We start from the raw sequence: 14367 nt of genomic DNA, 5'->3' as shown, positions 1-14367 counted from the left end.
ATATGTTTCCATTTCATATGTAGTGCATTTTTTTATAAAATTTAGAATATTCATGCTACACTCACTAGAATGAAAACAAATGGATTTGAATAAATTTGAATCATTTATGATGTTGTTACTCGATTTCGGATGCTTACCCATTAAAGCGGAGTCCCACCCATTTTTAATAGGTTGGATTACATAGATGTATGTAATCCCCTTTAAAACGACCTTTACCAATGGAAACTTTTTTTTTTTTGCTAGTAAATACCTTAATTTCTGCTTTATTCCTCCTCTCCTCACTTCCGGATCCGATCGGCGATGACGTCATTCGCAGTGTGTGCTGGGATGTATTCCATTCCAGAAATGTCGCAGGAGCTGAGCTGTACTGTGTGTATTCAGGCCGTGACCTGCCCCGCCTCCTCTCAGTGAGTTGTACTGTATGCATTGTATTCAGGCCGTTCTCTGCCCCGCCTCCGCCCCGCCTCCTCTCAGTGAGCGAGGACTGAAAGCATTATATCCTCACTGAGCTCACTGAGAGGAGGCGGGGCGGAGGCGGGGCAGAGCACGTCCTGAATACAATGCATACAGTACAACTCACTGAGAGGAGGCGGGGCGGAGGCGTGGCGGAGGCGGGGCAGGTCACGGCCTGAATACACACATTACAGCTCAGCTCCTGTGACATTTCTGGAATGGAATACATCCCAGCACACACTGCGAATCGCCGAATGACGTCATCGCCGATCGGACCCGGAAGTGAGGAGAGGAGGAATAAAGCAGAAATTAAGGTATTTACTAGCAAAAAAAAAAAAAAGTTTCCATTGGTAAAAGTCGTTTTAAAGGGGATTACATAGATCTAAAGTTACGAAAATGGGTGGAACTCCACTTTAACAAAAGGCCCAAAATATCGTATCATGTCATCCGAATTAAAGAAATGAACACAAATGAATGAATGAATTTATCATTTATTTTGAAAATTCATTACCATTATGATTTGTAGATTCAGGTACATCTGAATCTCTGAATAACTAAAATTTAGTAACAATTTGGATTCTTAATTAAAACTAAATCGCACATGTCTAGTAGCAATTTGTGATCTGTTTAGCAAAGAAGCAATCAGGAGAATTGCTTTGGTGAAGGTTTAGCCCTAGTAATCAGAACAAAAAACAGCAGTTATCAAAAAATCTTGCTGCAATGTGACCATGTATAGCCTTCCTGAAAAAAAAAAATAAATAAATACACACAAAACATAAGTGAGTCACACAGCTGCTTTGATTGTTGAAATTGCAGTATATTGTCTACCCTCTTCAAAGAAGAAAACAAATATTACAATTACCAAAAGCAGCTATAAATATAGAAAGACAACAACAAGAAGAGAGCTATTATTTACACATAGAGCACAGTGAACCCTAGACGCTGGGACTGAAGGATTATAATACAGTACCTGGTGTGCTCAGCCTTTAAAGTCTGATAGTTGGTCTTGTGGTCTTCACATCGTATTTTTTCATCAATCAAAAGTTTATGAAGCTCTGTCTCTGTAAGAGGGACAGTAAACGTTCCACTTGTTTGGGGGAACACAGTTGGAAAAGAAGACTCCATCTTGTCAGTAATGGTGCTGCTAACCATGTAGAAATCCACAGATCACAAAAGTGACATTGGTTGATTTCCTCTTTTTTTGCTCCTTTGCATCACCTCCCTGAGGAATAAATTACACAGGTAATGAGAAGATGATTTATGAGAGAGTGCTAATGATAAAAAAAAAAAAAGCAGATTTAAGACAGCGTGTGTATATACAGATAATGTATATACACACGCACCAGGATATTTAAAATAGTGATCGACCGATATCGTTTTTATAATGCTGATAACGATATTATCATCGGTATCGGCCGATATTTTCGGACATGCAAAAAAATGTATTTATTTATTTTTTCCAGGTACTCCTTGTGGAGGGATCTGGGGGGGGGGGGGGTCTAAAAGACCCCAAACCCCTCATCGGCACTGAAAAGCATTCAAAACGCTGTTTTAAATGCTGTCAGTTTTTTTTAATGTGACGCAGAGTACCCGGAAGTGATGTTATGACATCACTTCTGGGTTTTTTACATGGAGACCCGATCAGAGCCGAATACCGGCTTTGATCGGGTATTCGGTGGCCGTGCAGGTAGGATGCCCGGGTCTCCGCGGAAGGGGGGGGGGGGACGTCCCATCCTGCTCCTTGTAATGACAGCCGAGCGACTTCTCAGCCGCATCGGTTGTCATTACAAGACAGCCGACCGTCGGCTATGGACACTGGTACCAGGTGATGCCTCTAGCTGCAGGCATCACTCCGGTACAAGCACTTTCACGAAATATCGGCAATATCGGTAACCTCAAGGACCGATTCTGATATATCGGGGAAAGTGCAGATCGGCCCCCAATATATATCAGTGGTGCCGATAATCCGCCGATCCCTGATTTAAAACATTTCATTATTATTCAGATTTGGATTTATCAATGTTCATATTAAATTAATGTGCATTTTATTTTTTTTGAAGATGGTTCTATTAAATAGGCTATATGTTTAAAAATAACCAAAAAAAAAGGGAATTAGTCTTGTCAGAAAAATTATTGAGTTTGACCAAACTATATTTGTCTTTGTTTTGCAGGAACAACTGTTTACAATGTAAAACCCAATACACGATCCATCACCCCTGAATACGTGAACAGACAGCATAATTATGTTGTTTCCTGAAAGGATATGGAAGATTGTTTTGCTGCTCCTGCATTGTTCAGTCAGACTGGAGGTGTACTGAATCAAGCTGTATTGTTTATTTGCAGTGTGGTCCGCAGATGTCCCAAGGAGTGCAGGACCTGGTGGTCTATTCACAAGAATAGTTTGGGCTCTTTCACACGGGCGTTCCTTTTTTTTTGCCCGATCAGGTCCTTTTTTTTTTTTTTTTGTAACAGACACGGATGACACTTGTGTCATCCAGTCCGTATGTCCGTTTTTCATCCCATCCGTTTGCGGATGAAAAACTGACATAATGCATGTCTATGTAAATACGGATGTCTGCGGATGACACCACTGACATCCGTTTTTGCTTCAGTTCCGTTTTTTGAAAGGAAGAAAAAATAGGGTTCTCCTCCGTTCAAAAAAACTGAACTGAACTGAACTGACAAAAAACGGATGTCAGAGGATGATCATCCGATGACATCCGTATTTACATAGAGATACATTATGTCCGTTTTTCATCCGCAAACGGATGGGATGAAAAACGGACATACGGACCGCCCGTGTGAAAGAGCCCTTTAACAGATTTTCTTTGGCAAAGTAGTTACCATATACACTCATCGGCCACATTATTAGGTACACCCGTTCAATTGCTTGGTAACACTAATTGCTAATCAGCCAATCACATGGCAGCAACTCAATGCATTTAGCCATCTAGACTTGGTGAGGACAACTTGCTGAAGTTCAAACTGAGCATCAAAATGGGGAAGAAAGATTTAAGAGACTTTGAATGTGCCATGGTTGTTGGTGCCAGATGGGCTGGTCTGAATATTTCAAAAACTGCTGATCTATTAGGATTTATCACGCACAGCCATCTCTAGGGTTTACAGAGAATTGTCTGAAAAAGAGAAAATATCCAGTGAGCGGTAATTATGTGGACCGATGTCAGAGGAGAATGGGCAGACTAGTTTGAGATGATAGAAAGGCAACAGGAACTCAAATACCCACTTGTTACAACCAAGGTATGCAGAATACCATCTCTGAACGAACAACACATCGAACCTTGAGGCAGATTGAATACAGCAGCAGAAGACCACACCAGGTGCCACTCCTGTCAGCTAAGAACAGGAAACTGAGGCTACAATTTGCACAGCCTCATCAAAATTGGACAATGGAAGATTGGAAAAAGGTTGCCTGGTCTGATGTGTTTTAGCTGCAACATTCAGATGGTAGGGTCAGAATTTGAGTGTAAAAAATGTATATTAAAACCCACGCTAAATAAATATAAAATGATGCCACCTGCAGCTGCTGCTCACAAGGTAAAAACCAAGAAAATTGTAAGATGTACTAAAAACAGTGCTACCAGGCGTATATAAAGTGATAAAATAGGAGTGATTCCCAAATTATAAAAAGGGTCAGAATTTGGCATAAACAAAAGGAAAGCATGGATCCATCCTGATTTGTATCAACAGTTCAGGCTGATGGTGATGGTTCAATGGTGTAGGGTAGGGATCCTCAAACTATGGCCCTCCAGCTGTTGCGGAACTACACACCCCATGAGGCATTGGAAAGCTCTGACAGTCACAGACATGACTAGGCATGATGGGAATTGTAGTTCCTGAACACCTGGAGGGCCATAGTTTGAAGACACCTGTCCTTGCACACTTGGGGCTCCTTAGTATCAATTGAGCATTGTTTAAATTCCACGGCCTACCTGAGAATTGTTGCTGACCATGTCTATCCATTATGACTACAGTGCACCCATCTTCTGATGGTTCCTTCCAGCAGGATAATGCACCATGTCACAAAGCTCAAATCATCTACCCACTGGTTTCTTGGACATAATAATGAGTTCACTGTACTCCAATGGCCTCCACAGTCACCAGATCTCAATGGCTTCAACGGTCACCAGATCTCAATCCAATAGAGCACCTTTGGGTTGTGGTGGAACAAGAGATTTGCATCATGGACGTGCATCTGCACCAACTGCGGGATGCTATCATGTCAATATGGACCAAAATCTGAGGAATGTTTCCAACACCTTGTTGAATCTATACCACCAAGAATTAAGGCAGTTCCGAAGGCAAAAAGAGGTCCAACCCGATACTAGCAAGGTGTACCTAATCAAGTGGCTGATGAGTGTATGTACGTCAAAGATGTATAAAGCTGTTTGCTTTTTTCAGATTTATTTTTATTGGGAAGTTTTCCAGGGTTACAATGCAGTGAAGCAAAAAAATTTAGCATTTACAACATAAACTGGTCTGATGCAGGATCCACTGGTAAAGAGCCATCTACACCAAGCAAAAGTTTTACCTCTTGCCATCTATGAAGCGCAGATATGTGGCAGCAAGAAAGGTAGGTTTTAATGCCCAGAAGCCACACCCTAGGCATCCAAGGCAGTCTGAAGTTGTGTGGCGAGATCACACTCACTGCACATTCTCAGCACACTGAATAAGCTGTCTCTGATAACGCTCAGTTATGGTTTCTGATCAACAGCCAACAGGATGGGCTCCCGGTCATGTGACTGCTTTAAGAGTCAATCATAGTGGTTACAAAATATGAAAGCTGTACAACACACATTGAGTATAGTTGGTAACATAGTAGGTGGATGTGTCAATCTAGCATTATGCGGTCCCACCAGCAAGTCTGTTCCAGCACTTCAGTGAAATGCAGGTTACAGTATATAGCGTTTATTCAACTGTTAGCTAGGAGTCTTAAATCTAGGAAATATCTGAAAGTATAAAAGATGAAATGAAGAGAGGAAATTAATGGGTCAATGGAAAGGATGATCTTGCCCAAGTAAAGCCCCGTACACACGTACCGATCGTCGGCCGACCGATCGGCCGTCTTTTGTCCAGGGATGTCCTGTCCGCTGAAAAGTGCCAAAAGACTGCACACAAATTTTGTCGGCCAACAACAGCCGACTGCAGAAGTGATGTCATGTGATGGTTAACTTTCCCTGTGTTTTTTCTTTTCTGAGCATGCCCAGTCTTGCAAATCTGCTGATTGTCGGCCAAATTCTGTACTGACTGGCGAACAATCGGCCGTTCTGGTGTCGGCATACAAAAATTTTAATGCTTGCACGACAGATTCTGTTCGGCCGAAAGTGCGCTGTCGGCTGTCGGAAGCATCATACTAACAAGTCTACAATCGGCCGAATCTTTACGGCCGACAATCGGTACGTGTGTACGGGCCTTAAGTATAGGAGAGATGTGGGGGAAGGGAAGGAGGAAAAGATGGACAGAAGGGAAAGGGCGGAGCGACAAGCCAGGTTCCCCATTGTCAGTTTGCAGTATCCTATGAGAAAGTCTTAAACATGAATATTAAAGCAGATCAAGAGAGTCCACACTCCTTACTACTTAGCTAGAGTGTTGTTTATTCCATTACTTTAACTTCTCGGATGTGAGAATATAGGTCAATTGTGTTTGGCCCATGTGTTTGCTTTGAGTTCAAGTGGTTGTAAACTTCGTTTTTTTTTTTCCAAAAGAAAAACAGGATATACTTACCTGCTCTGTAAAATGGTTTTATACAGAGTGGCCCCTTACCTCCTCTTCTGGGGCCCACACCCCAGCGCGGGCCACTCCTCCTCTTCTGCATGTACCCCACTTTGCTAGATGCAGGGAGTGTCGTCTTTTTTTTTTTTTTTTTTTTTAAGAGCAGATAACATTTAAAAAGTTATTCTGACTGCTTGAATTTTTTTGATGAAATCCATGGGCAGTAATCATGATGCATCGCAGAATAAAATCCAATCCTTGACAGAATAATTAAATCAAATCATGGGACCAGTGAAGATGCGCACATCTACTGTTTACAAGGCGACTGCACAGCATTCACATGGTATCTGGGCTGCCCACATTCAGTTGTACTGCATTGTGCATGCATGTTGATAGAAGGAGAGAGCAGAGAGAGCAGAGCGACAGAGAATTTGACTTGTCTGCCGCTTTTCCTTTCATTATGTATTTAAATGCTGGGGGAGGAACAAGACTTGCAAGTGTTAAATATTCACATCTACTGCCCTGTCAGGCACAGCTATGTAAATCTCAGGACTGGATGGACAGAAATACAAAACTTTTAGCAGGTAAAGTCGCTCCCCTATAAGTACTTTATCTGTGTAATTAGTTGTTTGCCAGGTTCAGCTTTAAAAACATACCAAAAAAACATTAGTAAAAAGTAAAAATACCTTAGATCACCAGTTGTGACCACTTCCCCTAAGGGCTGGTTCACCCCAGAATCGTGAACTGCATTCCTGTGTGTTCCCCCGCTGTGTGATCTGGCAGCTCATTCAAATGAAATGAATATATTCAAATCGCAGAGGAGCACACAAAAGGCAGTGCATGCACTAGTTTTAAAAGGCGCGTCACAACAAATCTCAGGGTACCTCCTGATCAGGTGCTCACAAACACACTGCCTTTGCGATGAAAGCAACGCAAAGGCAGTGTAATTGTGTGTTTTCCCATGATGAAGCTCCGGGGGGGGGGGGGGGGGGCAAAGCGAAACGATACCAGGCTGAGGTTGTCTCTCATTAAAGGCCCATACACACGATAAGAAAATCTGAAGGGAAAATACGTCCGACGACCGATCTGCCGATTTTCAGATTGTTAGTATGGTGCTTTCGACAGCCGACTCCGACTTTTCGGATGACAAAATCCTGATGTGCAGGCTATAAAATTTTTGTCATCCGTAATAAAACGTCCGATTTTCATCTCATTAGTACAGTTTTTGTCTCATTAGTACAGTTTTCATCTGAAAATAATCTTAAGAGCAAGACTAGACGAAAGAACACATACAATGCAATCCAACACATGACATCACTTCTGAAGTAGAATTCTGTCGTACGGGAAAATTCGTATGAAAATAAGCTCTTCACTTTCCATATCAGACTAGCATGCCACAAAAAACGGACGACAGATCGTTCGATAATCTGATCGTGTGTACGGGCCTTAACACTAGAGATGATCTCGGGCGTGTTCGAGTTGCTATGTGCCCGATCCCGCCAGGAAGCCAACACTGCACTCCACTAATCACAGGCAGCGAGACATTTCCGAATCTGCCTGTGATTAGCGGACTGCAGTGTCGGCTTCCTGGCGGGATCGGGCACATAGCAACTCGAACACGCCCGAGATCATCCCTGATTACCACCATAGGACTCTATGGATGTGCGGCACCAGGGATCTTTCCTCTTTTCCTTGTAGTGCGTTTTGAACATGGTGCAAGAAATGCTCATGCAATGCGTTCTTGTGAGGGACCACTGGGGATCCCAAAACCTTGCTTTGCGCCTGCAGAGTAATAACACACTGACAGAGGATGTAACCCCCTCCATCATCCGATAAGCCAGGATATGGTCAGATCTGTTTCATGTATGGGCTCACTATGTTTCCAGTCTTCTCATGGTCACACATTAACACCAATAACAATGTATGCACAGTGGAGTAGATTTACTGAAACTGGAGTGCAAAATCTGGTGCAGATGTGCATGGTAGCCAATCAGCTTCTAACTTCAGTTTAGTCAAAAAAGCTTTGACAATAAAACCTGGAAAGTGATTGGCTACCATGCAGCTGCAGCGGATTTTGCACACTCCAGTTTTAGTAAACCCCCTGTGTCATTCTCCCAGTCCTGTCAGAAATCAGATTGTACATAGAGAATCATACCTTTTTCCGATTGCCATATGTCCTCCTCACACACCTGGAGTATGGACCACTCACACAAGTAGTGATTACGGCGTCCAGTTTCCATAGCAACCACCAGAGTCACATGATCAGTCCAGGCTGGAGGCAAAACCAACAACGATTTACAGAACTGGTGCCATCATGCCAGGCGACCAGTACACCTCACATCAGTCCAGATCTCGCATGAACTACTACAAACGAATCATTGCCGTACTGCCCTCCTTGTTTCATGCAGTGCTTTTTTTTTTTTTTTTTTTAATGGCGCACGCGCTCCTTCTAAACCCGAACCTGGCTGCCCTTCCCAGATAGAACACGGATTAAACAAGTCCGTGACTACAGAATTCGAAAGCACCGCGACACCATTTCTGAAAGGCCAAGTTTACATGACGTCAATGGCAACGGACGAGCGTGCCTCCTCCCAGGCCTGGCACATGCGCAGTGTCTCCGCCGGGCTCAGGGAAGGAACCAGGCAAGAGAGATAGAACCGCGGGAGGGCGCGCGCCGCTTGGTCAGCGGGAATTGTGGCGGGATGAGGAGAGAGGGTCATGTGATCAGTGACTGAGCTAGAGTGGTTAGGTGTAGGGGCATGGTGTGTGATATATTATGACTGAAGTGGTGCTTCCCTGCTCAGGACAATGGTGGGAGTAAAGCATTCATTCATTTTATATGTACAAAGAAAGTCATTTCTAGAGACCCCAATAGTCTGTAAACTGCCCATATTCTGTGTTTTCACTTATACCAGACTAAGCTCTTCCACCTTCTGTACTGCTCCTGTATGACTGAATAAATTGGGCTCACTGATTCCTCCACCTTCTGTACTGCTCCTGTATGACTGAATAAATTGGGCTCACTGATTCCTCCACCTTCTGTACTGCTCCTGTATGACTGACTAGATTGGAGTCACTGTGATTCCTCCACCTTCTGTACTGCTCCTGTATGACTGACTAGATTGGGCTCGCTGTGTTTCCTTCACCTTCTGTAAACCGAATAGGATTGGGCTTGCTGTGTTTCCTCCACTTTCTGTACTGCTGTATGACCGAATAGATCGGGCTCGCTGTGTTTCCTCCACCTTCTGTACTGCTCCTGTATGACTGAATAGATTGGGCTCGCTGTTATTCCTTCACCTTGTGTAAACCGAATAGGATTGGGCTTGCTGTATTTCCTCCACTTTCTGTAATACTCCTGTATGACCGAATAGATTGTGCTCACTGTGATTCCTCCACCTGCTGTACTGCTCCTGTATGACTGAATAGATTGGGCTCACTGTGATTCCTCCACCTGCTGTACTGCTCCTGTATGACTGACTAGATTGGGCTCGCTGTTATTCCTTCACCTTCTGTAAACCGAATAGGATTGGGCTTGCTGTATTTCCTCCACTTTCTGTACTGCTCCTGTATGGCCGAATAGATTGGGCTCGCTGTGATTCCTCCACCTTCTGTACTGCTCCTGTATTACCGTATAGATTGGGCTCGCTGCATTTCCTCCACCTGTATGACCGAATAGATAGGGCTCACTGCATGTCCTCCACCCTCTGTACTGCTCCTGTATGACCAAATAGATTGGCCTCACTGTGATTCCTCCACCTTCTGTACTGCTCCTGTATGAACGAATAGATCAGGCTCACTGTGATTCCTTTACCTTCTGTATTACTCCTGTGTGACCAAATAGATTGGGCTCACTGTGTTTCCTCCACCTTCTGTACTGCTCCTGTATGACCGAATAGATTGTGCTCACTGTGATTCCTCCACCTTCTGTACTGCTCCTGTATGACCGAATAGATGGCGCTCAGTGTGTTTCTTCCACCTTCTGTATTGCTCCTGTATGACCGAATAGATTGGGCTCACTGTGATTCCTCCACCTGCTGTACTGCTCCAGTTTGACCTAACAGATTGGGCTCACTGGGTTTCCTCCACCTGTATGACTGAATAGATCGGGCTCACTGCGTGTCTTCCACCCTCTGTACTACTCCTGTATGACCGAATAGATTGGGCTCACCGTGTTTCCTCCACCTTCTGTACTGCTCCTGTTTGACCTAACAGATTGGGCTCACTGTGTTTCCTCCACCTGTATGACTGAATAGATCGGGCTCACTGCGTGTCTTCCACCCTCTGTACTACTCCTGTATGACCGAATAGATTGGGCTCACTATGTTTCCTCCACCTTCTGTATTGCTCCTGTGTAACCGAATGGATTGGGCTCACTGGTATTCCTTCAACTTCTGTACTGCTCCTTTATCACCTAAGGCTCCATTCACACCTGGGCTTTCTGGATTCGCAGCAAAAGATGGGACGCATTTGTGATGGCATTACTTCTTAATGGCACCACAATTAATGATGCGATTTTGCTGCGCGATAAATTTCAACACTGTCGCCCAAAAGAAGCCCCTGCTCCTTTTTGAGTGAAAACGCTTTATGCCTTGCGATTGTGCCACAATTGCAGCTCAATTTATCATGGCAGAATCACACTGCGGTTGGGGTGTTGTTAAGTAATGGCATCACAAACGTTTCCCGCGTTTTGCTGCAATTCTGGAATTGCCTGCCCCCAATTTCAGAAAGCCCAGGTGTGAATGGAGCACAGTGTTTTTTCTTTACCTTCTGTGTTTCTCCTCCATTCACACCTGGGCATTCGAGAATCTTAGGAAGAATCGGGCAATTTTGCCCGCGATTCCAGATTCGTGGCAAAACACGGGACGCGTTTTCATTACTACTTAATGGCACCCCAATGACTATGCGATTTTGTTGCACGATAAATTGCAACACTGTCACCCAAAAGAAGCTCCTGCTCCTTTTTAAAGCGACAAGCTTCGCGCGTTGCGATTTTGCCGCAGTTGCAGCGCGATTTATCACGGCAGAATAGGGTGCCATTTAGAAGTAATGGCATCACAAATGTGTCCCGCATTTTGCCGTAATAACGGAACGCCCAGGTGTGAATGGAGCCTTATACATTGGACTCATTATGTTTTCTCCACCTTCTGTATTACTCCTGTGTGACCAAATAGATTGGGTTCGCCATGTTTCCTCCACCTTCTGTATTGCTACTTTATATATCAAAATAAATAAACGTATCGAAAAATAACTAGAAAGTCCTCCAAAGCAGGCCTTGGAAAATATCCTGTGAATAGTCAGTTATAACCACCTTTTACCACATGATGTTGACCAACAAAGTTAAGCGGTCAAAAAGCGCTCATATATTGGCATAACTGGAGTTCCAGGAACCCAGTCCTCTGACACTTGTGGGAGGCAGGCAAACTCCCAGGATGATGGATCACTCCGCCAGAAAAAAAGAGTCTTCAGGACATACAAGTCAAAAAAAGGAGGAAAAAAAGCTGCCTCAGTGTAAAAATGAACTTTCTTCTTTTGATGATGAAACGTGTAAGCTGGAGCCATGGCACGTGATGTCATCATAAAAGGATCATTTTGGGATATGCTGAATTCATTCATTTTAATCTATATGAATGAATTCACTTAAAATTTGAAAGTTTGAGAATTGGTATAGTACATTTTTTGTTTTGATGAAAGTAATGGAGAGTTGTATGTCACATTTCATACACCAGGCCGTGGGCCATTTCATGTGGCCCTTGCACCCAGGGCTGTTTTTCAGCCAGAACGTGGCGGAACTCTGTTCTACCACCTCCTCTCGCACTCTGCTCCCTCCTGTCACTTATAAAAACACAGAAGCCTTCTGTGTTTACAAGGATATCTTCCTTCTTGGCGGCTCTCACAGATCCCTGCCTGCCTGCTCTGCACTCGTGGGGGCAAGAGGGATGCAGATGCAAGTTCAGTGTGGGATGGGGCATCACGTGGTAAGCTGCACTGTGATCCAAATCTGTGCCCAGGTGAAGTTCTCCGTGCAAGTGAGGGAGAGAGGCGGAGCCACATATACTGCTTGGAGATACTAGAGCTGGGCAGGGTAAGTGAGCTATGGGGGAAGGGGGAGAGAATGAGGGCTGTGGAGGATGGGGGAGAAGTGGTGAAGAGGAATGGAATTGAAATGTAGACAGCATATGAAGGAGAGCTAAACACTGCACACTGTGCATGGCACTCCCCTAAACCCTGAACTCTGTACTTAGCGCACCCCTGAATTATGTACGTGCACATCCCTGCACTCTGTGCACAGGGTACCCCTGAACTCTGCACTCTACATAGCACATCCCTGAACTTCACACATAATGCACTCCTGGCATTTATTGCCCCTTTAAGATAAAGCCCTGGATACATTTATATTGTCTTATAGGTACAACCGGCCCTTTGAGGGCAAACCTAATGCTGATGTGGCCCGCAATGGAATTGAGTTTGACATGCCTGTTGCAGGTGGAGTGGAACAATACAGAGTGATGATGTTGGTGGGGAAGGGTACATTGAAAGCTAAGGAGAGTCATGGCCCAAGAAAGGTGATGGTAATGGAGATGAGCACCACTGGGGGTTAGTGGACAAAAAGAGAAGCAGAACTGGTGGTTGATAAGAAGAGCTGCACAGTGGGGCTGTGATGGAGTAAAGGCACGTTATGAAGGTGTATTGGAGGCAAAAAAAAGAGGGCAGTACAAGGGGGATGTCAGAGGTTGATGAGACAAGCAATATCTGGAGAAGAGGGGCCCCGGCAGGGGATAATGGGGGCACAAGAGATTGGTGGGAAGAGCAGTATGGTGGTACTAAAGAGGAGTACATTTTTGCAACCCCCCCCCCTAAAAAAAAAAAAAAATTTGCTGCTGAACTGATTTGACATTGAGGATTATGGACAGTGGCGTATCTTCCATGGGTGCAGGGTGTTCACTGAACACGGGCCCCTAGGTGGGGGGGATTGCCCACTGTGACCCACACTGCACCTATGGATGATCATCCCTGGTTGACAGTGGGGATGATCGGTGTGGCGGGGGGACAGTTGCAGGCCACTAGCTTCCTGTATAGCATTTCAGCTGACAGCCGCTTCTCCTCCTCTCCCTCCCACGGCTGTCAGCTGAAAAGCTAGACAGGGAGATTGGTGCATGCAACTGTCCTCCCTGCCGCATCGATCCCCCCTGACTGTCCCCTATGTCCTCTGGTCCCTTGTGTGCGCCTCCTCTTCCCCTCCCCTCCCCCCTATGTGCTGCTCCCCCCCCCCCCCTGCAGCCGGCTTCCCTCCCCTCCCGCCAGCTGCTGGGGGGGGGGGGATTTGTCAGGATGGAGAGCGGAGGAGGTGGCCAGGAAAAAACATGTCCTTTACCGGCCCCTTCCTTTTCTGAATTGGACACAGTGAGCGATCCCTCCTATGTCCTTTGATAACTGAGCATAGTGAACTGTTTACTATGCCTCAGTTTATGAATGAACAGGAGCCTCTATCTTCTGTTCATTCATCTTCAGTACAGCTGAGGCTACAGTGAAAGGGACTGGAGAATCTGTCCTCAGTCCCTTTCTATGTCTCAAAGGGGAGACGTCAGGGGTCTGTTTGGACCCCTGAAATCTCACCAAAGGCCACCAACAGGGCTGATAAAAATAAAATAAAAACTGACATCATACACTGCTGGAGTGACTGGGAGTACTGAGAGTACCTTTTAGTACCTGGAGTAACTGGGAGCACTCGGAGTATTAATTGCATAATATAGTAACTTGTATTACTTGCCTAATAATATAGTAACTTGTGTACTGGAGTAATTGCATAATATAGTAACTGGGTACTAGGAGAATTATTTGCATAATATAGAAACTTGGAGTACCGGGAAAATTATTTGTAGTAATTTGGAGCGCTGGGAGTGACGCACGGTGCTGAGAGTGACTGTGAGGGACTTGGAGTAGTGTAGAGTACAAACAGCAAGTCTTTCCTTATTATCACCACTAGAGTTGCGGGCAAAATGTCCAACAGGTTTGGTGATGCCACCCAGTACACATCCTGCTCCATGTATGCATTCCTTGAAGAGCCATTCGAGGGTGAATACTGTTGTGCGAGATGTGAGCGAGTTGTTTCTCTGGAAGCCCAGATCCTGGATCTGGAGAAACAGGTGGCAACACTGAGAAGCATCGGAAACCAGAAAAGGAGCT

The 14367-nt window shown here is 44.8% G+C and overlaps 1 protein-coding gene across 2 annotated transcripts in view; it reads right to left on the bottom strand.

Annotated features, from left to right (window-relative positions):
- The window catches only part of CEP83 (centrosomal protein 83), a 65045-nt gene extending 63370 nt beyond the window's left edge, over positions 1-1675 (bottom strand). For both annotated transcript variants that reach the window (XM_082254461.1, XM_082254462.1), the window contains exon 1: positions 1424-1675. In XM_082254461.1, the coding sequence (XP_082110587.1) occupies positions 1424-1605 (182 nt within the window). In that variant the 5' untranslated portion in view covers positions 1606-1675. The remainder of the gene's footprint in view (positions 1-1423) is intronic.
- Between the last annotated feature and the right edge of the window lie 12692 nt (positions 1676-14367).

Source organism: Pelophylax lessonae (genome assembly GCF_965119305.1).
Source record: "Pelophylax lessonae genome assembly, chromosome: 4".
Lineage (NCBI taxonomy): Eukaryota > Metazoa > Chordata > Amphibia > Anura > Ranidae > Pelophylax > Pelophylax lessonae.
This window is presented reverse-complemented; position numbering and strand designations above follow the sequence as displayed.